This window comes from Crassostrea angulata, chromosome 2, assembly GCF_025612915.1.
Source record: "Crassostrea angulata isolate pt1a10 chromosome 2, ASM2561291v2, whole genome shotgun sequence".
Classification (NCBI taxonomy): domain Eukaryota; kingdom Metazoa; phylum Mollusca; class Bivalvia; order Ostreida; family Ostreidae; genus Magallana; species Magallana angulata.
Genome location: NC_069112.1, coordinates 62068793 through 62091354, shown reverse-complemented (window position 1 = coordinate 62091354; position 22562 = coordinate 62068793). Strand labels below are relative to the sequence as shown.

Below are 22562 nucleotides of genomic sequence, written 5' to 3'. Positions count from 1 at the left end.
GTGACGTTCCCACACCTTCAAATACCCGCCGGCGACCAGAGTTTGACCTGGCCTGTTGATTTCTTAGTCAACACTATCCGGCCACATTGTTTACAAGCGGCACTGATTTTTATTAATAAACTGGTGAACAAATACTGCCCTCCCAACCAATCGCTAAGCCCATATCTATTCTAAAGGTTCCTATCAATTTTAGATGGACAGAAGAACGCTTCATCTCTTCTTTCTATCATCATCCAAATTGACTACACAACTCAACAAATTTTACCTCCGATCAGATAACAAGCGAAATAGCGTAGTGAAAACACTCTCGCCTCGGAATCTACGGGTACTCGGATCGATACCACTGTGCGGAAACGATTTTTTTTTTCCTTTTTTTTTCGTAAATTGATTTTTCTCTAATTTCTCAATAACTATCAACATTTTCGGGAATTTTTTTAATCATTATGGAAGGTGGAAAGGCCTCTAATTGTTCCGTGAACAATTAGTCTACTAGTTATTCCTTTTTTTTCTTTTTTATTTCAAGAGATGTTGAAAGAATTTTTTCTTTATGTTATTGGCCATTAAAAGTTATAGTACCAAATGACCCTTTGCTCGATAACTCCTAGAACCTACAAAGTTATTGCCCTTGTGTACAAAAAGCTTGTTATCGCTTCTCCTCTGAAACCATAAGAGATAGAAATTTGGAACTTTTACCAATGTCTTTAGTACACTTAGAGGGTTCTTCAATCTATGCATACCGAGAGGATCTGAGCCCCCTTCTAGTAGTTATTGCCCCTGAGAGTATTTACATTTCTATAAAATCACTTCCAACTTTTTTATAATTTGTCATAGAGACTTCGGACCACTTGGGATGGACGCATCTACCTTGGCCAAACAAAATGACATAAAGGTCAAAGGTCAAGGTCATTAAACAATCCGTTAATTAATGAGTTTTTAGATCTCTTTTGTTAAGGTTGGTAGAGAGAAACTTTTTCATGGATGTAGTAGGACATCTAAAGCCATTTTAAAATATAGCCCCTTGGCTCATACATTTGAATAATTACAGAGTTATTGCCCCTATTGTACGAAATGCCTGTTATCGCTACTCCTCTGAAACCATAAGAGATAGAGATTTGGAACTTTTACCAATGTCTTCAGTACCCTTAGAGGGTTCTTTAATCTATTCATATTGAATTGATCTGAGCCCCCTTTCTAGTAGTTATTGCCCCTCAAAGTATTTAGATATCTACAAAATCACATCCAACCTTTTTATTACTTATCATAAATACTTCGGACTACTTGGGATGGAAGCGTCTTCCTTAGCCAAACAAAATGACATAAATGTGAAAAGTCAAGGTCATTTGAAAATCTCTTAATTAATTAGTTTTTAGATCTCTTTTGTTTACGGTAGTAGAGAAAAACTTTTTCACAGATGTGGTAGGACATTGAAAAATATAACCTTTTGACCCCTTTCATGAAACATTTATAGAGTTATTGCCCCTATTGCACAAAATGCTTGTTATCGCTATTCCTCATTAACCATTAGAGATAGAAACTTGAAACTTTTACTAAAGTATTCAGTATACTTAGACGCTTCTTCAATCTATTCATACCGACAGGGTCCAAAGTCCCTTTCTAGCAGTTATTGCCCCTGAAAGTTTCGAACATATAATAAAAAACACAAATAACTTTTGAATCAATAATCATAGATACATCAGACCACTTTGTTTTGAAGCGTCTACCTTGTCTGATGTAAATGACATAAAAGTCAAAGGTCAAGCAATAAAAAATTGCAAACTTAATCGTTTGACACTTTTTTTAATGAAGTAACGCAAAAAAATACTTTATTCTATTGAAGCAATCTTATTTCAAACATAAAAAACAATGAGGTGGAAAGACCGAACAATTAGTCTACTAGTTAGTAATTGTTATTGTTGCTTATTAACAATAGGGGAAAAGAGCAATGATAAGGAGACCGGGTTTGAAATGCATAGAATGTACACGACCAAATGTAAAAATATGTGTTTTGATATGGTCCCAAGCAAAATTATTTCTCGCGTGAAACATTAACCGGAAGTAAATAATGGGATGTAATTTTGAAGATGATCGAGTGACAAAGACCAGCCACCTTTCAACAGTTGCAAGCTCCTCTACATACATGTGTACAAAGGTCAGTAAAAATGACATGTTTGTGTATTCGTGTAAACTCTGTCTAATTGAAATTGATTATGCAACATGAAATGAGAACTACAATGTTATATGTGTATTACATAAGATTAAATACATATAATTTTTGGGAATCTTATCTTGTTGGTTAGTATATAAGATACATATGTGTGAAGATTGTAAAGATATCCCTTTGCATAACTATATATATTAATACGGGCTCTCTTTTTTCATCATCTGCTCTATTATATGTAGTTTTGAGATGTTTTTTTAGGTGAGGAAGCTACCCGGTCTGCTAATGAGCCACAAAAAATGAAGAACACTGATATTCTTGATGTTGAATTTGACTTACCCATATATTTCATTTCGGTTATTTCCATTTTAAATTTAATGTTATTTTAAATTTAATGTAATTGTAATTGAAATATATAAGGCTGTATTTTTATGAGATGTGAAAAAAAACAGAAGCTAGAAAAAAACAAGCAAGTTCGGTAGGAACTTCTTAAAGAAAAACCAAATTGTTGGATAAAAAACACAGTTTTACAAAGTTGAGCTTCAGCACGACAGATCTTACTTTAAACAATTATTATAATGATATAGCTGAGTTTGATGCAGCAAATTGTATATCATATTCGAAGTGTAATTTACTTTTAAAGAATGATTAATCTTTTTACATCTTTTCTTTAAGGTGACGTATCATGGGCCATAGTAGTAGTAAGTGGTATAGTCTGTGAGCTATAGGGGCAGTGACGTCTTATGGACCACACCCCAAAGGTCAAGGACAGTTCCATTAGGTCAAGGTCAATGACAGTCCCCCGGTCAAAGTCCTAACCCATATAGGTCAAGATCAAGTTCCCAAACAAGGTCATATCACCTTCACTTTTTGGGGTCAATAACGACCTTGATAATTAGAACCCTCTCGGGTCACCATCATGATAGAAAGGACAGTCTGTCACTCAAGTTCATCATCAAGGTTCATCAAGGAAATTATCTTGATAAAAGATTTATTGTATTGTCAAACTGAGAGAATTCAATACAATAAACAGTTTTTTTTTAAATTTTAAACAGTTGTGTGTAAGATTAAATAAATGAAGACTTCATCGGAGAAATGAAAACTTTACACGTTTTTTCTCTGGTTCTCCGTACTTGTTCGTAAGATAATTTATAATTATTTCACTCTGCTGCAAATCCATCGTCATCCGCTTCTGCAAAGATTTTAATACTTGGAATTCTCTCGAAGCGACGACCCTAGGCTCTGAAAACCTCTTTTATAGCGCTTCAAACTTCTTTTGATTTTTCCTCCTTTTAAAATAAATAGAATAAAATAAGTCCATTTTGAAAATAATAAACACGAGAAGATATTGAATACTTTCAATTAGTAAAGTTTGAGATGTGTATTTTTTTAAGAATTTACATATCAATTAAATTACCCAAACGTAGTAAGGATTGAGACCTCAACATTCATTAAGGAGCAGTTTATTTTGTCATGGTCTTCGGGGGATAAAGTTAGAGGCCAGTTCTCACCATGGGCTGATGAATAAGATGAAGACGAAGCATTGGTAGCGCATGTAGCGTAGCTATCGAAGAAAATGCATGCAGATGTTTTAGTACTTAAAATCTCGGAAAATATATTGAACAGGATAAAACAAGATATCTGTGAGCCAATGCTCAGTAGTGATACCCCAGCTCTGATGTGAATATGCAAAATAAACAAACAGAAAATTGACGTCCAATTGATATCTTTGACGGAAATTTGTTTGAGAAATTTGGCTAAAAATATTCAAAGTACTCATTAAAAAGGAAGTTGCCGCCTGATTGGTACAAAAATATATCCCACGATATGGCATGCCTATACAAATACTGTGTAAAATTTTCAAGCATCTGCAAAAAACAGTTGCTGAGAAATCTTTGATAAAAATTTGTTAAAAATTTTTTTGCTAAAATAAACAAAGTACTCATTTAACAGGAGGTTGACGTCCAGTTGGTACAAAACATATCCCACGATATGGCATGCCGTAACAAACACTGCGTAAAAATTTCAAGCATCTGCGATAAATACATGTAGCTGCTGAGAAATCTTTGACGAAAATTTGTTTGAAAAATAAGCAAAGTCGTCATTTAACAGGAAGTTGACGTCCGATTGGTACCAAAATAAATCCCAAGATATGACATGCTTTAACAAACACTGTAAAAATTTCAAGCATCTGCGATAAATAGTTGCTGAGATAAATGCGACAGAAATTTTTGTTACGGACGGACAGACAGACAGACACACAAGGGTAAAACAGTATACCCTCTCTTTCGGACCGGGGGTATAAAAATCAGTTATTTTTCATTTCTCATGTTTTTTAAAATAATATTTGATTATCATTACCCAATATGTAACATAAAGAAAAACATCCTTACCTGTAAAAAGGTAGTCCTGGCGTTGTTAATGTATTACTTGTTCATGTATCATATTCCTCCATGACTGGTGCCGTGGGTGCCGTAGAAATAGACACCTTTGCATTTTGTTGAAGAAACGGTGTAGATGTCTTAGTAAGCATTCTATTTTGGGAAACAATTTTTAGCGCCGAGGGGTATACTTTCTGTCTCAGTAACCCCTGTCTTCCTATGTAGGGAGGATGTCGAGGTTTTCCCCGCTTTAAATGAGGTTTGCAGAGGAGACTGTATACTCGTTGTTGCGGAACTCTGGAGCAGAGTTTTGAGAAGAGAAGGTGGTGTTTGCCCGTAGGATTTTTGTGCATTCCGATGACTGGGCTCAGTACTTCTAGAATTGGACTCGGACACAACGGTATTGGGACGAGTGGGTGAACTTAACGTTTTGGGAAAAGAGGGAGACTAGTTGCTAGTATCCTTCGATTCCTCTGTTATTTCATCCCATAAGTCGACTAAATCGGAAGAGTGAGGGTGACAGCTTTTAGTTCATTCATGGATTATTTTACTCTCAAATACAATTAGAAAAAAATGTCTTAAATGTAAAAAAAAAAAACAAGTAAGAAAATGAAGTTATTTATTTTGTACTTGCAAAGATTTAAATGAAAAATGTTAAACCTGAATCATTACAGCAGCATGATATGTGTCAACTGTTAAATTGAAACAAAATTAAACTATGATGATTTGTTGTTTTTTTGTTTGACAATGGCGTTACTCCATAATTTGTGTGTGTTTGTGTGGTAGGGTGGGTGTGTGTGATATAAAGTAAAAGATAACTAACGACAACAGGGTTTTGAAATTAACAGTCGCTCACTCGCTATTTGCTACTAAGTTTCATTTGCTACTAAGTTTTATTGAGGGCGATTTGAAAAGGCAATTCCAGGATTAAATAATTCCTGATGGTAACACATATTTTTCCAATTTTGTCTGATTGTTTTGTATTTTCATTTAGGTTGATCACTCAGAAACTTATCTTTTATCCCTGTCTTCATTAAAAAGTTTAAACGTCTTGATGAAGACTACTAAACATCATTATCAGTAAAGTGTTTCGTAGTGTATATCAAGAACATTTCTTTTTAAAGTATCTAACTAATTTTGGCCATTGTTTGATATTTCGATTTATGGATGGTTTCAGCCAACCAATAAACTTAAGAGCAGTAGCCCACTGGCTAGCAAAAAAAAGTCAAGCTAGTTTAAAACCCTGGACAATTAACATTGTAATTATCTGTCTTAGGAAGAACAGAAGAAGCTACAACTCCAGCTTTCCCAAAGACAAAAGGTGAGATTTGTCAATTGTAGTTCATCATTGGTGTAGTAACTAGTAGTAAGGGGGCATTGACAATCACAGTCAATGACGTCACGCCAGGTCAATGGGTGACTGGACAGTCACGTCAATGACGTCATGCAAAGTCAATAAAGAGTACACAGTAAAGTCACGTGTTGAGTCCATGGACCTAGTCACAGTCAATGACGTCACGCCAGGTCCATAAAGAGCGAAAGGTAAACTTAGAGGTCACAGAGACTAAAGAGCACAACAAAGAGGTCACAGTCATTGTATACATGTGTAACTCATAATCACTTGTTTTAACATAATAAAACGTGAACGTATGCCTAAAAGGTCAACAAAGAGGTCACAGCCATTCTATACACGTGAGTAACAGTCACATTTTATCTTTTTTAGTGTATACATGTACACGTGTCAGTCACAGTAACAACATGACACGCTTATACCAAATGATTTTTAAAAAAGTTTAAAAATTATCATATTTTCTCAAAAAATATTTGATTTTTCTCATTACATCCGTTATCCACAGTGCACATGTTTGCAACAGTTTCAGAATGGGGCTTCTTTTTTTTAACTATGTTTAAATTCGAAATGTGTGTGGCAGGGAGGGGGGCTGTACGATGGTTGTCTTCCCAATCATGTAACAACCTTAACGTTTCCCCTACTTCGATAGGAGAGGTGTATTGGATTTGAGATGCACAGCTTAAATATCATATCCATTGAAAATAGCCAGATGAGTTGCAGAGAGAGTTGAATGCTCGGAGGGATAAAGGGGACTGTTCTTTATATGAATGGAATTCAGTGTGCAAGTAAAATTTTTAATTTTCTATCGTTTTCAAATTTTGATACAAATATCTTTTCATTCATCTAATTATTAGAAGACGACAAATTTTAATTGCATAATGTAATTTACATAACACTTCAACATCTATCTAACAATATATGGTCTTTAATTGACAGTGTAAATATAAAAAATAAAAACAATAAAAACATAAAAAAAAATGTATTATCCTGTTTGTCACCCTTAGACCACAGCTCAAACAGTGACAGCCCGCCCTACCAGAGCTCGTGTGTTGACAGCTTTTTCTACCATAGTTCGTCAGATGACAGCTAGCCCCAGCACAACTCGCCCGGACACAGCTCTCCCCATCGCAGCTCGTATGTTGACAGCTCGCCCTACCGCAGTTCGTCCTATGACAGCTCACCTTACCACAGCTTGTCCAGAGACAGTTCCTGTGATGAAAGCTCGCCACACCACAGCTTGCGCGTTGACAGCCCGCTCTACCACAGTTCGTCCTACAAGAGTTCAACCGGTGACTGTGCACCCCACCAGAGCCCACTTGGTGACAACCTGCCCTCCTACAGATCGTCCTAGCACTGTCAATGTGTGTTTATACTATTTTTTTTTAAACAAATGGTTTTTTTTTGTTTCGTTTTGTTTTTGTTTTGCTTTTTTAGAGCATTTTCTGTCAAATGCTTTAATAACATTTCATAAAATTGTGTTTCATATTCTATCTCAATTATTGTAGATTTTTTCAAAGGGGAATCCTGACCATCAACCTAGTGAGGGGAGTGAGATGAACACATTCATGACGATTGTTTTTAGTAAGTACTATTCAAAAAGTGTCGCATGGGGGTATCTACACCCAAGATGAAAGGTGTTTTTTGGGGGGCGCACCCAAAAAATGAAGGAATTTGCAATTCAGCTCTTTTAAATATCATTGATATGTATGTGTTAATAATGTAATAAAACTGCTTATTAATTATAACATTTATGGATCTAAACCAAAACAACATCAAAAAATTATTAAATTGAGAAATCAGTCCAAGTCATTTCCAAAATATTGTGAAGAAACGTATGTATGTCGTGTATGTTACCAGGTTAACAGGTGTGAGACTGTTAGTCAATATATCGGGTCTCAGAAGCTCAGTGGTCTGAGAGCTGGCACAATACGCCAGATGCCTTGGGTTTGAGTGCCGGTTGAGACATGACTTTTCACCACCTGTTACATTTGGCACACAGCATTTAAAACACATTGTCATTCCCCAGGAATATGCTTTATGTCATATCCCGTACTCTTGGAATCCATGGATGTATTTCTGTAAGAGGGAGGGTTTGTAAATGGGTTAACAGGTACGTGACTGTCAGTTGATATATCAGGTATCACTCAGCTATGTTAAGGGCGTCCTTAAAAAAAATAGCGATATTTATCACATGAAATGTTAGCCTTTGAACAATCTTGGTATTCTACTCCAAAAAATTGTTAAACAAAGTGATATTTTATCGATTATACAAATTAAATAATTTGTTATCGCATGAGCAATTTTTGAGTCTCTTGGGAATACCCTGTCACGTGATACTGCTAAAAATAGATGAACCAGGAATAATACGAAAAAATGCAAAGTGCAAGGGCATAAGATAAACAAATATCGTTATTTCTGTTTCTAACTTGTAAAATGAACCTCCAAAATTTCGAAAAGTGCTGGGAGTTTAAAATATTCAAGTAAGAACAATTATTAGATTCAATGTAAACAGTGTATGAACAGCAATTTACAGGGATTTCCCGCAATTAACGGTTATTTATATCAAATGCGTAGCTATTTCATACAGCTCCCAGCACTTTTTGATATAATGGGGATACAATGGTAAGACATGGAAATTTTCAATATATTTGATCAAGTGTATGCCCTTGCACTACTGCATTTTATCTGACCCATTTCACTTTCAGCGTCATTTGCGGGAAATTCAAACGCAACACTGACTAAGATCATGATTTTAATTTTCATTCTTAAAATAATTTTAAAACACTGTGAATTTCACTAAAATAATGTTAAAATGTTGTTTCTGTTCACACCAATCATCATTATAAAATTGTTGAAATTGGAAAAAATAATTTCATCAGTTGCCTTTATTGGGGGGGGGGGGGGGGGGTGTAAGTGATGAGTTTGTAATTTACACATTTATGTTTCATAATAATTTATGTTGCTATGCTGGTGAATAAATTCGTTTTATGTATAATCAGGTTTACTTGTATTATAATTGATATTTTAGTACTAATTAAAGAAAACAAGAAGAAACATTATATCAATATAATCAAGAATTTATTTTAATAATCAACTTTACAAATACTATAGAGATTGCTTTTCTGTGACAAACTGTTCAACACGACTAGTGTTTTCTGATTTTTAGTATTTTTCAGACATAATGTGGAATTTATGGAAATTGACAATTCTTCTTGCACACTACATGTTCTTCTCTTCTGTCTTTTTGATATTAGGAGGTAGTCCAGTTGATCAGAAAACCAATACCTGAAATGATGAATATATAATATCAATTTCAAATTTCATTTCAATAGATTAGATATCAATGCAAATTATTATAATAGGTTACATTAGTATCATTATCAAAATGATATTTAAAAACAACAAACTATACATGAAGTTGAAGTTAGTGAGTAAAAGAAATATTTATATAGTACCTACTTTTTATCAACATCCCAACAAGTGTTTTCAGTGGACCATCTACTGCCTTAGTGACCCTGAAAAGGAATAATGTGTCATAAATAGCTAGCTATTGTGTTAAAGATAACATGAAAATGAAACATTTCTCTATTATTGGGCTTTTTAATGGCGGATTCAATTTCAGTGATATTACAACAGGCATAATCAAATGTTTATTCTTTAAAATGTGTGGAAATTCAGTTTGAACACACTTTAATTTTGTCTTAAATAAAATTAAATAGTATAGATTTTCATAAAAGAAAACTGAATAAAATAACACATTTCGATTTACTTAAACAACATTACAATCTTGTCTATAATCATCATATTATCACTCCAGATCCTCACAGTAATATTTGTAGTGCTAGCACATACAGTGTTTGGCCATGGACTTTTTATTGTGTACTTTGAACATGGAGGAAATGCGATCTAATATTATCGCGATATGAGACCAGTAAAAAGCTACAATGAGCCTCAATGCTCTTTATGATCAAAACAAGGGAAATGCAGAACAATTACTTTGCCTGACTGAGTCACCAAACTGATGTTTGAACACAATATTACATGAAAACAAATGTAAACAAGTAAATAAAATCGAAGCCGACGAATTTCACTTCGTTTCCGTTCCATCCAACAATATTAAATAATATAAAACAATATCTAGGGGAAGTACAGATAAATCCTACCTTGTTCAGTTGAATCCTATGCCGATATCTGTCCACGCTGGTTGTAAACGAGTTAAATTCCGAGATGTATCACTGAATTCCACATGTTTATTCTGATCACAGCTGCAAGCGCCGATGTGACGTAGTCAGCCTTGACACGTCATCAGACGACTTAGGAATTTCATGATTTCGTGAGATATAAAGAATAGTTTATGATTTTATTTCAGTACACCTTTCTTGAACCATTCAAACCCAATAATTAATCATATTCATTTTGGTAGATGTTTGTTAATTACCGAAATACCCATATCTCGTAAAATCTCATGAATAAGGGGCGGGGCTTATGCAAATTTTTCTAAATCACACGTGGTAGAATTCTTAGACCTTCCTTAACATAGCTGAGCATTGGTTAGAGGCCCTGGCTTGCGTCCCGTTATGAATTGACTTTTCACCACCTGTTACACATAATGTCATTATCAAGTCGTACAAATGATCAATCTATTTTGAGCAGTGTAAAGCAATAACAGTTAACTGCTTAACTGGATACAACGTAAACACGTTAAAAAAATCATAGTTATTGTCAATCTTCCTGCACTTGAGAACACCCAGTGAAGTCTGACACAAGACAGGTGCATGCTTCGGACACCGCAAATAATGAAACAAACAGTCAACAGGTGGCTAGTGACGTAATGGCAAATGCACTGGCGATAACTTGTTTGATGCAAGGAATAGAGGTCAGAGTGGATAAATATGTGATCATGTATGACATGTATAGTTGAATAGTGAACATCACATTTCTAATGCAATCATAAGGGGAAGTTTTGTAAACACTAAATGATAGAATAAGCAAAAAGTAATTAAGATAAAGCAGAGACTGGACGTACTTTCGTATTCCAATTTGCAGAAGCTTAAGATTTTTTCTTAAAGTTGGATTGAAAATGGATTCGTATAAGTATTCAAATTTATAAAAAGTTTTTAAAACATCAACAAATCTTTGTTTTTTTCAGAGGTCAGCCAGACTTAGAATCACCATAAAAGGTCTGAAGGATGACGCCTTACAAGGATTGAAAAGGGAAAAGGTGATGAAAGTCCTGACACCAGAGTATCTCTTTTCAGAAGAATCCGACATCAATGAAGAATGAGAATTTCAACATTGTATTGTCAGAAGACTACCATGGCAGAACGAGAGATTCAGGAAACTGAAATACAAGTTGGAGGAAGTCTACAAGGCCAGGCTCAGCCCACAACATCAAAGGCAGTTGAAGGCCAGACGTGTATCAATGATGACATCCAAGAAAAAAGCCCCCGAAGATTGCCCCAAGTTTGTGAGGAGGGAAGAAGACAACATTTAAGATAATGGACTATATTTGGTATGGTCAAATATCTGCCCGAATTTTTTAATAGTATTGTATACAAATCAAGTTTTCGTCAATCTTTGTACAGAGGATGCCTATCACTTTAATCTTGCTTTAAGTCATTATTGACCATTTGCTGTTTATCTTTATATGTCACCTAAAAGACCCATTTCCCGCAATATTGCAAACAAATGAAAATATTGTCATTTTTCTATATATTTTGCATTCAGAAAACTAGTCTGCTCAAGTACGACTTTAGCATTTGTTTTTTGTTCATATAAGTTTACACATTATATATATTTATCTAATATTTAGTGAACAAATAAATTAAATTAAAAAAATGGGCTTCGAAGATCTTCCCTAAAAAAGTTCTGTTTAATATATGCATCAGAATAAAATCATGACAATTGCAACTTAAATCTACCAAAATTGAGTAGAACGTACATGTATCTAATCCAGAATTGTGTATTTTGAAATATTAACCAATAGAACATTATTACTTATTTATTTTTAGCCAAAATTTTCAAACAAATTTTCGTCAAAGATTTCACAGCAGCTATTTAATGGTAACAACAGAACGACACATAAAATTGTAAGGAACGTCTTTAAATGTCTCACACTTGTGTTTATATTGAATTTATCAATAATGCTATATATAATCATGGAATTTTTAGAAAAAAAAATTGCACTTTCCAAAATATTTCTCGATGAATATAGACAGCCTTTCTTAAATATTGGTCTAAATGAGACATTTGTGTCCAATTTGTTGAAATAAAATAATCATACTTCCTCTGAGAACCAACGTCAGCATGCGTCTAAGGGTGATGCGATGGGTTTTTACATGAAATGTTTGAAAGACTCCTCTTACTAGGGATAGGCGAATATCTGAGCAAGAATAAATAAACTAAAGGTCTAAGTAACCAGGTCTTGTGTCCTGAGGAGTCAGAAAAGGTCCCTACTTGTTATTATAAGAATCAAGGTGTTCTAATGAGAAAACCTTGTGATGCTCCTGTAGATCATGAGTGGAAACTCCACAATCAGATACTAATACCTAGGGCATACAGACAAACATTCATAGGCCTCGCTGATGACACGCCTATGTCAAGTCACTTGGGCATTAAGAAAACTAACTGTAGGGTTTTGGCTCACTTTTTTGGCCTAAGATGAGAAAGGATGTAGTTGAGTACTGTCCTGTCATGTGTGCCAAATCGGAGAGAAACTCAATTAAAAGATCCCACCTGCTCCTTTAAATCCAATCCCTGCTTTTGATGAACCCTTCACCATTGCGCAACATTAAGTCAAGAACAATTGTGAATGCTTTGACAAAGTTTTTCACCAATGTAGGGCGACCCTTTCAGTACAATCAGATCAAGGATCTAACTTTACATCCCAAGTCTTTAAACAAGTCATGTGTAGGTATCAAACATCACACTTCAAGTGCGTATCACCCAGATCGTACGAAGCATTACAGTATCGTACCAAGCTGGGGGGGGGGGGGGGGGTCAAGGTCCCCGAACAGGAGGAAGTCGGAGCAGAATGTGTGATCTGCCACCCAGAAAATGGACATATGCAGGAAAAAAACCATGAAATTGTTTTATCTAATGTAATTATAAAATGCTTTTTAAAAAATAAATATTAATGCTATGTTTTTATTTTTCAGATCAAGTGCCGCCGTTGCAACCAGCCAGTACTTCATAGGTAGATGTAAAAAATGAATATTCATAAAAATGAAAATTTAAAATTGATATATGCAAATTAATACTAATTTAAAGATGTTATGGTTTATGGAATGAGAAAATTATCTTATTATTATTGAATGCTGGCCAATTGTTCGCTCGCTACATGTATCTGTGAAGACTCATTGTTTTAATCGTCACTGTGAAAGTTTATGATATATATATATATATATATATATATATATATATATATATAAAAAACTTTCTAATACTGATTTCTTTTATCAGCACGAAATTTAAATTATTCAGTTGTTGACACATGGGGGCGTAAAAAGTCACGATCAGGAAAACAAATACTTTTATGAATTTCTCTTTTATGTAATCAATAATCAAACCATCTTTATATTCACTTTAAAAGAAAACAACATAACTGACGAAATTATTTTTATTGACCCCAAAAGAAAAATAAACAGAATTCAAAGTTAATATTTGAATGATGAAACAGATATAACGGCATATGAAAGCGCTTTACATTTTTACATTAACTGCATGCAGTATTATTAATACAGCCATCATAATATGGAGACTTTTGTCCGGTGTTAAGTTGAAAATTAAGCTTTTGAAGACGTCATCTTTACATATATGTAGTTAATTAGCCGGAAAGAGAGTAATTTAGCAAAGATATCAGCAATGATATTAACTAGGCAGAGTATCCAAACACTTCGACTTCACAGAGTGTGAGAGCTAGTGTTGTCTTGGCGATCTTGACAAACCTTCCCCTTGGTACAGACGAACAGTCGATGTCGACCACCAGCTGTGACAGAGTACCAGGACCAGCAAAGACACCACAAGGAGTGTTGACATCGGATTCTGTCAGTCCTACAGTGACGGTTACATTCCGAAGCCGGTCTGATGTGTCTAAAATAAGTCAAATAATAGATGTTCATGTGAAATTTTAAACTTATGTAAGTAACATATTAATAATCAATATAAATCCCGTATTTATTAAGGTGTGATTTACTTCATTGCCACAATTTATCCCGTCTAAAGTTAGTTTGAAATTCAATTTTAGTGTAGGCTAACAAAGCAGCTGATATAGTGGGTTTTTTTTTACCATTTCTTCTCTACATTTTATTTAAAGCTGTAATTAAATAAAGCAAAAATTTAAAAATATGTCTCCACTTTTATGTTTCAATTAAAATGTTGTGACTTTGGAAGCTTACCTATTCCATGTGTGTCCATCCCTCTATTAAATATTCTGACAGATTTGATGAAATAAACAGCCTGCAGATCCACCCTCCACCAGGGATTGTAGTCACCCTTTGCTGTGTGTGAACACTTGTCTACGACAAAGTCTGTACCGTTGTTACCATCAACTGCCAAATTGGCAGAGTAGGTCACTCCCGATGTAAACGTTGATGACTGTTTTGTAGGTTTATTTAATGCAAGGTTGGAAACGACTGTCGACAATATAATAAAAATGCAGATATTTAGAGTTAAGTTTGGGAAAAAAACCTGCAATACTTTAAACTGATTGGCAACAAAATACAATTCAGATATTGTATATTAAACAAAATATAACACGTTCTTTAACATTTGTTAATAAACAATGTAGTTTTTTCCAAATGTAGGTGATCGGAAAGTGATACTGTAAAACAACTTTTTTCGCGTACAAGAAATTTTCGCAAGGTTATCAAAAGCGTGATTTTCGCGAAAATTTTTCGCCGCGGACCAGTATTAACAATACAGTTGTAATGAAAAAAACAGGTTTGGATAACGCTTGGTCGCAAAAACTAGTCACCGCAAACTAGCTAATCTCAGATAATTCGCGTTATAAAGTCATCGCGAATAATAATTAGTTTACAGTATGTCATTTTTGCTTCAGTACTATTGTTTTTCAGAATAACTTAATACAATGTTGCAACCTTTTTTATATTCTCGTTGAATGATCTTCTACGCTCATACATTTTACAAAAGGAATTATTTGAACCCCCCCCCCCCCCCCCCCCCAAAAAAAAATGTCTTTTTGTATTTAATGGTATAGGAGATGCAATTTATAATTATGATTATATCATAATGTTTAAATTATGTTCAGATTAATTACATGTACATTAAAAATAAATACAGTAAATTTTTGTAATAATTCGAAAGTGTTATACATTTAAAAAAATGTGAAGTCAAAAATATTCGTAGCGGTCAAAATTAATATTAGATATTCAAAGTATAAAGATCTATGTTTATGAACTAGGTACATGTTTGTTAACAAAAAAGTATCTGTTTTCTCAAACTGCTTCTTTGGTATCTTATGTTTAAATGAAGAAGCTTAAGGAAGGTATATTTATTTTTTTATTAAGAGAGAGGGGAAAATACAAATATATATTTACCTTCATTACAGTGTGCCCCTGCATATCCATCTGTACACGAACACGTGAAGCACCCGTCCTTCTGTGTGAAAGTGCCTCCGTTCTGACATGGATTGTCCAGACACTGATTCATATCTTAAAAGAAATAAAAAAATGATAATATACAGATTTTTATCAGAGATGAGGGCAACATATAACCCAGAAAAGGTTCGTTTGTTTGATACTACAATGCCGTATTATTTGTTTCCACAGACAAAATAAAAAAATTGAAAAAAGGGGCTTCTAGATAATTGATCGAACAAACCCATGTATTCTTTTTTATTATTTTCGACAGTTTTTAGCAAGTTTGTAACAACGGTAAAAAAAAAATAAAAGGTTTCTACTACATATTTATTACTGTCTTTATTGGTTTTGTCCTGTTTTACTATTATTTATTAAGACATTTTTATAATTGATTGTTATATGAAAGAATTAAGTGATGTTGAAATGTTAATACTCGAACTTATAACAAGTCTTAATGACACGCTTGCGTAAGATTTTTTGACATCCTGTTCTCGTACTTACGGTCTTCACAAGAAAGATGCTTTCAAACAAACGAAACATTTTTTTCTCAAGAGAAAAACGAATTTTAAGAACAAAATTTATCTTACACAGATAAACTAAAACATCAGTGGTGACTTTTTTTTTCTTTAACCTATTTTTTATATGTTTTGTCTTAAGCTACGACAGTGAAAAAAGTCAAAAAAAATTGAAAAGTTCTGAAAATTAAAAAAGTACGGATATACATTCTTTAGAACATAATAACATTAAGTTCCGTTGCTATGAATATCTTAAACCTTCCCTAAACGGATATTCAGTTAAAGAGACTTTATTTGTTTGCCATGCAATGACCGCCGACAGATAGATAGATAGATAGATAGATAGATAGATAGATAGATAGATAGATAGATAGATATATATATATATATATATATATATATATATATATATACACTATTGTGCGGTGGGTTAGCGGTTTCACTAAAAACCTGTAGGTCGTGAGTTCATTTCCTGTTGAGAAATTTTTTTTTAACTTTCCAAAAATTTCTAAAACGTATTTTTTGTTGAATACCGTAAAAGAAAATTCTAAACCGGTGAAAATATTTCAATTATAATATACTTTAATGCACATTAAAATCGACACCTAACTGGGATGAGAGAGTTGCTTTGAATTTCTCTCAGGTTGGGATACATAAATCCTATTAGCCTAGTCAATGTTCCCCATTATTTATTTGACTTAGTTTTGCATTAAAGCGAAAATATTCACTTATACAGGGCAAAGTCTATAATGAGATCTGTATGTATTTATCGATCCAACATTATATTTAGGAAATTTTCTTTAACTTAGAAATTAAAAGTCCCCAAGGTGTTTTGGCCTTGGGACTTAGGAACGATAATATCTTACCTGAGGAACTTTCATACCAAATAAAATTTGAAATATTTTTTGTGTTTATTTGCAATGGTTTTCATTCAATTTTTAATGTCACATTTATTAAATTGACACATGCACACTTGTGTGACACCAACCAGCGTGCGAGATTTCAAACCCCGTCAGTCACTATCTTTTCGGTCAAGGATTTATGTAGAGCGGAGCGTAATCATCATTTTGTAAGTTCTATGGTCGATACAACGACCTTGTCTGCAGTACAATCTTCCGCTAGGTTCAGAATTGTCTACGGATTCTTTTTTTCGTTTTCCCGATCACGTGAAGGAGCACGCGTAATGTGATTGTATATGTAATAACATTGAAGAAAATAACTGATCTGTTTTTGTTTAAGGTATTCTATATAATTTTCATTGAGTTTTCCGATAATTGGCAAAATTAAAAATCAATCTTAAATCAATAAAACGAAGCATGTACAGATTGAAATGCCGTAATTAAAAGAGATTTATGTTTCAATTACTATTTAAAGTATCTTCCAACTCGTATTTCTTTTCTGAATCATGATACTAAATTTTATTTGCCCCCCCCCCCCCCCCCCGAAATGTCGACAAAGCGTCAGAGAGCGACCAAATTTTGTAAGCGGCTATAAACATAAATATGTCTGTCTAGTAGAAAATAGTTCGACAGTTGCTGCCTTGAATTTTGCAAAAAGCGTTACTGTGAATTTAACTTTGTCTTTGTCCATAAAGGAAACTTAGAAATGTACTAGCTAGGTCATGTTTATGTTAAAAAGTAAAAATGAATTAATTATTCATTTCTTTTATTGAATTTGAATGTATCGGTAAAAATCATTATCCTTGGTTTATATCTTGTTTCTTTATAGAAACCACTGCTTAATATCTTTGATTATGAATGGATGGAAGTAATTGTACGGATACAAAATTCAAGGTGGCATGAGTAAATATATCCACCTAACAAAGCTCTAAATAATCTAAGGCATTGTATTCAGTTAACCGTTGTTACTTCTTTGTTTTGCCGAGTCTTCACTAGTTTAGTTTTTCTCAACGACTGTCTGTGGCATAATATTGAACAATCGTTAAATTTTATAGAATAATAGAGTGGACTGAATTTTATCTTTTGTTCTAAATCTTACGTCGACAATGCAATTCCTATACTCTGAATATAATTTTTACGTAGATATCTTAAAGTGAGGCAATTGTCGTCTTTAAAATAACTGAGGGTTTTTTTTTTTTATCTTCAAACGTCTTTTTTCAGTTTCCCAGGTTTCGTGAGTTTACATATATAGTTATTCTTGTAAATTGGCCATTACGTGGTACCAACATGTCTTCTGCAGCCCACTTGTATACTTTATGAAAAATGTCACAGCTCATAACGACTACTGGCAATATTTAAATCAATTAAACCAAACTTAGATATTGTGCAATATTAAAACATTAATTTTGTGTACATCGTTTGCTTAATACACTGTATTCAAAGGCTGAATTGCAATAATTAACAATATAACTTATAAATGTGGATCAACAAATCTTAAGATAAACTTAATTGATCTCTACCAGCCGCCGAAATGTTGTGCTTATCGTCCTACCTAAGCACTCTTATACTTACGGACTTAAGTTTAAGTATGTACCTCAGTCTTACTTAAGCAGTTTTAGACTAAAGTAACGTTCACGTCACGAGCCCCCGGTCACCCAGGTCTAAAATACATAATGTTGGTCAGATGGGAATGGAGAATTTCAGAATATTGGCTAGGTGGGACTTAATCCATGCGGCACATTCAGGGTTTAAAACTTTATTGCCCAAAATATACCTAATAACGTAACTAATGGGCATGGCAATGATTTTTCCTGACAGCTTTTAATATATACAATACACGATTTTTTAACTATTTTTACGTGTAATAGACTATTTTTAGAAGCGAAATCTGTTTTTCTGCATATTATAGAAGCGGTCTCAATCAAACTTATCTTTTTTTTGTTCTTACTTGTTACTAAAAATGTTGATCATTTTCACAACACATGTGATTGAAAATTTTAGGGGCCAGTCCTGTAGATCCTTAATGGGAAGAGAAATAGGGTTTTTTTTAATAAAAAAGGATTAATGAGAATCATCAATACTAACATTTTGTCGTTAACAACGCTTAACAAATAAATCTTCTTCTCTTGCGTCAAAGTTTGAAGACTCTGGCCCCTAAAAATCTATATGTATATATATAAATCTCTCTCTCACTATATATATATATGAATGAGTAATAAATATTTCTTTAAATCCATATGTACAAGGCTTTAATGTTGGTTTTTGACAAGATATCAACATTTAGATCGGGATCGGGATTAAACATTTTACACCAATTTACATGCATGAATATGTGGTAGCAATACAATAATTTAAGTAAATAATATTTATTGAATTTATATAATAAAATGAAGAAAAATATAAAGTTTACAAATGCATGCATGCATAACTATTTGGTAGCCTTCTTCAATGTATATAAATCAATTTTTATAATTTTCAAGTACTAAATATAAATGAAAACAAGACTGCTTAATCACTGACTAGTCTTAACGGATTAGATCAATTTACTCTTATAACAAAAATTATGCAAGCGGGTCAAAATTCCATGTCTGGTAAAATAAATGAATAAATAATATAATCATTATAATTAACAATCGTTAAATTCTTTATCTACGTCGTTTATTACTATTACATTTTAAGTAAAGATATAAAAACTAACGAAGTTGAAAAATTTACTTACGAAAGACATGGTGGTTTTCTGACGCTTCGGTGCTGGGGTTGGGGGTGATGGAGGTGGTGATGGCGATAACGGGCTTGCGGGAGGTGTTGGGGATGAGGGCTCAGTCCTGGTCTCCAACTCTCTCATCTTCACTCGAAGTTCCTGGTCGGATCCCGAATCAAGGACAACGGCTCTGTCAACTTCTTTGGCCCGGCCCCACTGAACATCATACTCCTCACCAACAGTGATCGTAATGTCACTCTCACATCGGAAGTATGCACGACTCCGCACTTGAAAATTGTCATCGCACAAGTACCGCACAAGAAAATGTCTATCTTCACGCACACTAGAACGCCTAGCCATTGTTTTATGAAAATCACAGAATATACGTGTATATATCTTTTCAGGGCAAAACTTAGTTTAAAACTGAATAAAACCCGTGCGATGTGAAGAATCATACAATTTTAATTATGAGTGCCTTTTGTGTTTTAATTAGGAGAACTGATTTTCCTTTGAACATTTAATTGTGAGCATGTGTTTTTATAAGGCTACAACTAGTCGGTCTACAGAGCTGGTTGAAATCAATTTTCCGAACAAATTATAAAATTTTTATCAAAACAATGACGCTTGTTACAGCAATTATAAGGACGTGATTTTCCATAATATGAGCGATTAAGCCACTTTTAAAATTTGAATGAATTTTTAACGGTTTGATAGGATAAAAAGATAAAATGATATTGAAAATAAAAATATACATACCTGAATAATTATAAAGTAAAATATTTAATTTAAGTAAATAAGTCTTATTAATTTTACATTTTTTTTGTTAGATTTTAAAATTTAATTTAATTGTATATCGATATATCAATAAGTTAGTAAAGCATAATTTTTCAACCACCTGCGGGTATGGCCCAATTTTCCTTGGATTGTACAGATAACAGCTTTAAATGATTAGAATTAAAATATTATCCCAGTATTACCAAATAAACAGCTAATATTTAAAAAAAATATTTACCTTCAAAATATGTGATTTTCTATAAAAGGATCATGATTATCTTTATGCATTTGTTAACTTACATTTACGTTTAATGCATGTTATATTTTTTTTAATCGAGGGAGATAACTCGTGTTCCTTGTCGATACTTTTTAACACCTGTAATCGATCGTTCAAACCGCGGGGGTGTTGTCATTATAGGTGATTGAACCGCGGGGGCACGCGGTTTTTACCTGAGACAGGTGTTTAAACCGCGTTGCAATTTGGACCGCGGGGGTGCGCGGAAAATACGGGATCCGCGTTGACGGTACTGTATATACACGCGTTTTATTGCAAATTGTTTTCAGCTAGATATAAAGAACATGGTATAATAAAGCAATGATATAAAATAAACAGAGTCCTAACCAAAAAAAAATGGTTGAATTATACATATATTTTATTCATACCATTTCTTTTGCTCCTGTGATGCTTATACGAGGTCCCTGCGTTTGCAACTGATATGATGAAAACAACCTGAATTACAAAGAATTAACTGCATCATGAAATATACCATGAAATTTTCTTTAATGACTGATTTATTTTCAGTGTTACACGTAAGTTTGTGCTTAGTCAAACTTAACGATTGACGACATAAACCAGATTTTAAAAAAACAATGAACAAGAGGCCCCCAGGCCTTTACTGTCACCAATACTACTATAGCCCGTGCACAGACCTGTCAAAAAGGTCTTCCGTCCGAATTTCGATACATTACTATGCAATACTGATGATACATGCTTTCAGATAATCCACTGTATTACAAATACAGTAAAACACGGTTAAAGGGAACACGCTTATAACGAATTGACCCTTATAGCGAAGTGATTCTCATTCCCCGTGACTTTATTACATGTTGTAAACTTGACAGATATAACGAACTATGCTTAAAACGAAGTAAAATTGCCCGTCCCTGGGACTTTGTTATAAGCGTGTTTTACCGATCTTTAATAATGCTTACAGATTGTAACAAAGTGTTTTTAATTTTCAAAATACGACACTTTAAAGTTCCTATCAACAGTTTGATAATATACATGTAATACATCTGCCTGGCAATAATTCAAAGGATGAAGCTCTGCCATTCAGTCAACTGAATGCTAACTGAAAGGTCTGGAAAGGTGACTGAATGGCATAACTATACCATTCAGTCACACTTCAGTTATCATTCAGTCACATTTCAGTTATCATTCAGTCACATTTCAGTTGACTGAATGGCAGAATTTCATCCTGTGTTATACGAACAGAAATCGATAAGATTAACTGTTTTGTTACTGTAATAAATTACAAATGTCAATAATTTTTCAGCTTTTGTGTAAAACATAGATGTATCCGTTTAGAAAAATAAACTGATCCAGACTAAAATTATAAATAAAGAAATCTCTATTTGAAAACGTTTAAAGCATTTTAGTAAACTCGTGAAACACTTCTATATTGTTCTATATTGTTGTAAATTACATTTACACTAATTAAAAATAGTATTAAAATAGTTTACCGTAATCAAGAATAACGCCTTTTGCATTGTTGTCTTCAAACAACCTCTGGTACAAGTGATTTGGCTTTGACACTGCATCATTTTTAAATGAGTTTCATTTTTTCTCCAGTCAGATAATTTCTACAATCCAATCAAATGATGACAACAGATTTTGCGTATTATGTTTCCTGGAAGAGTTGATCCTAAGGCTACACACAATGTAAAACAAATTGCCCTGATAATTTACACTGACGTTTATAAATTGCGTAAACTTAAAAAAAATTACCTGCAAAAAAAAATAATTCATGAAACTCAATTTTGACAGTAAAGTTCCGTCTGGCATTTTTTAGGATCTGTTTTCAGTTAATGGTATCAAATAAGACTTATTTAATATTCAACGCACAAATAATAAACATGTAACCTTGTAAATTTTAGATTTACCGGGTGCCAATAAGAACACAA

At 33.4% G+C, this 22562-nt stretch overlaps 1 protein-coding gene across 1 annotated transcript; it reads right to left on the bottom strand.

Annotated features, from left to right (window-relative positions):
- Window positions 1–13503: 13503 nt before the first annotated feature.
- On the bottom strand, window positions 13504–22199 carry LOC128172716 (fucolectin-like). The gene is made up of 5 exons (XM_052838479.1): window positions 22122–22199; window positions 21042–21108; window positions 15448–15561; window positions 14287–14523; window positions 13504–13981 (listed from the first exon to the last, which is right to left on the bottom strand). Exons 1-5 carry the CDS (start codon window positions 22197–22199, stop codon window positions 13764–13766), a joined length of 714 nt encoding a protein of 237 aa, XP_052694439.1. The 3' UTR covers window positions 13504–13763.
- Between the last annotated feature and the right edge of the window lie 363 nt (window positions 22200–22562).

Coding starts and splice junctions, on each gene's coding strand:
- LOC128172716 (XM_052838479.1), bottom strand. CDS start 22,199: ATGCAGTGTCAAAGCCAAATCACTTGTACCAGAGGTTGTTTGAAGACA. Junction 21,109..22,121: donor AGGCGTTATTCTTGATTACG/GTAAACTATTTT, acceptor TTTGTAATTCAG/GTTGTTTTCATCATATCAGT. Junction 13,982..14,286: donor GATGGACACACATGGAATAG/GTAAGCTTCCAA, acceptor GACTTATTTTAG/ACACATCAGACCGGCTTCGG.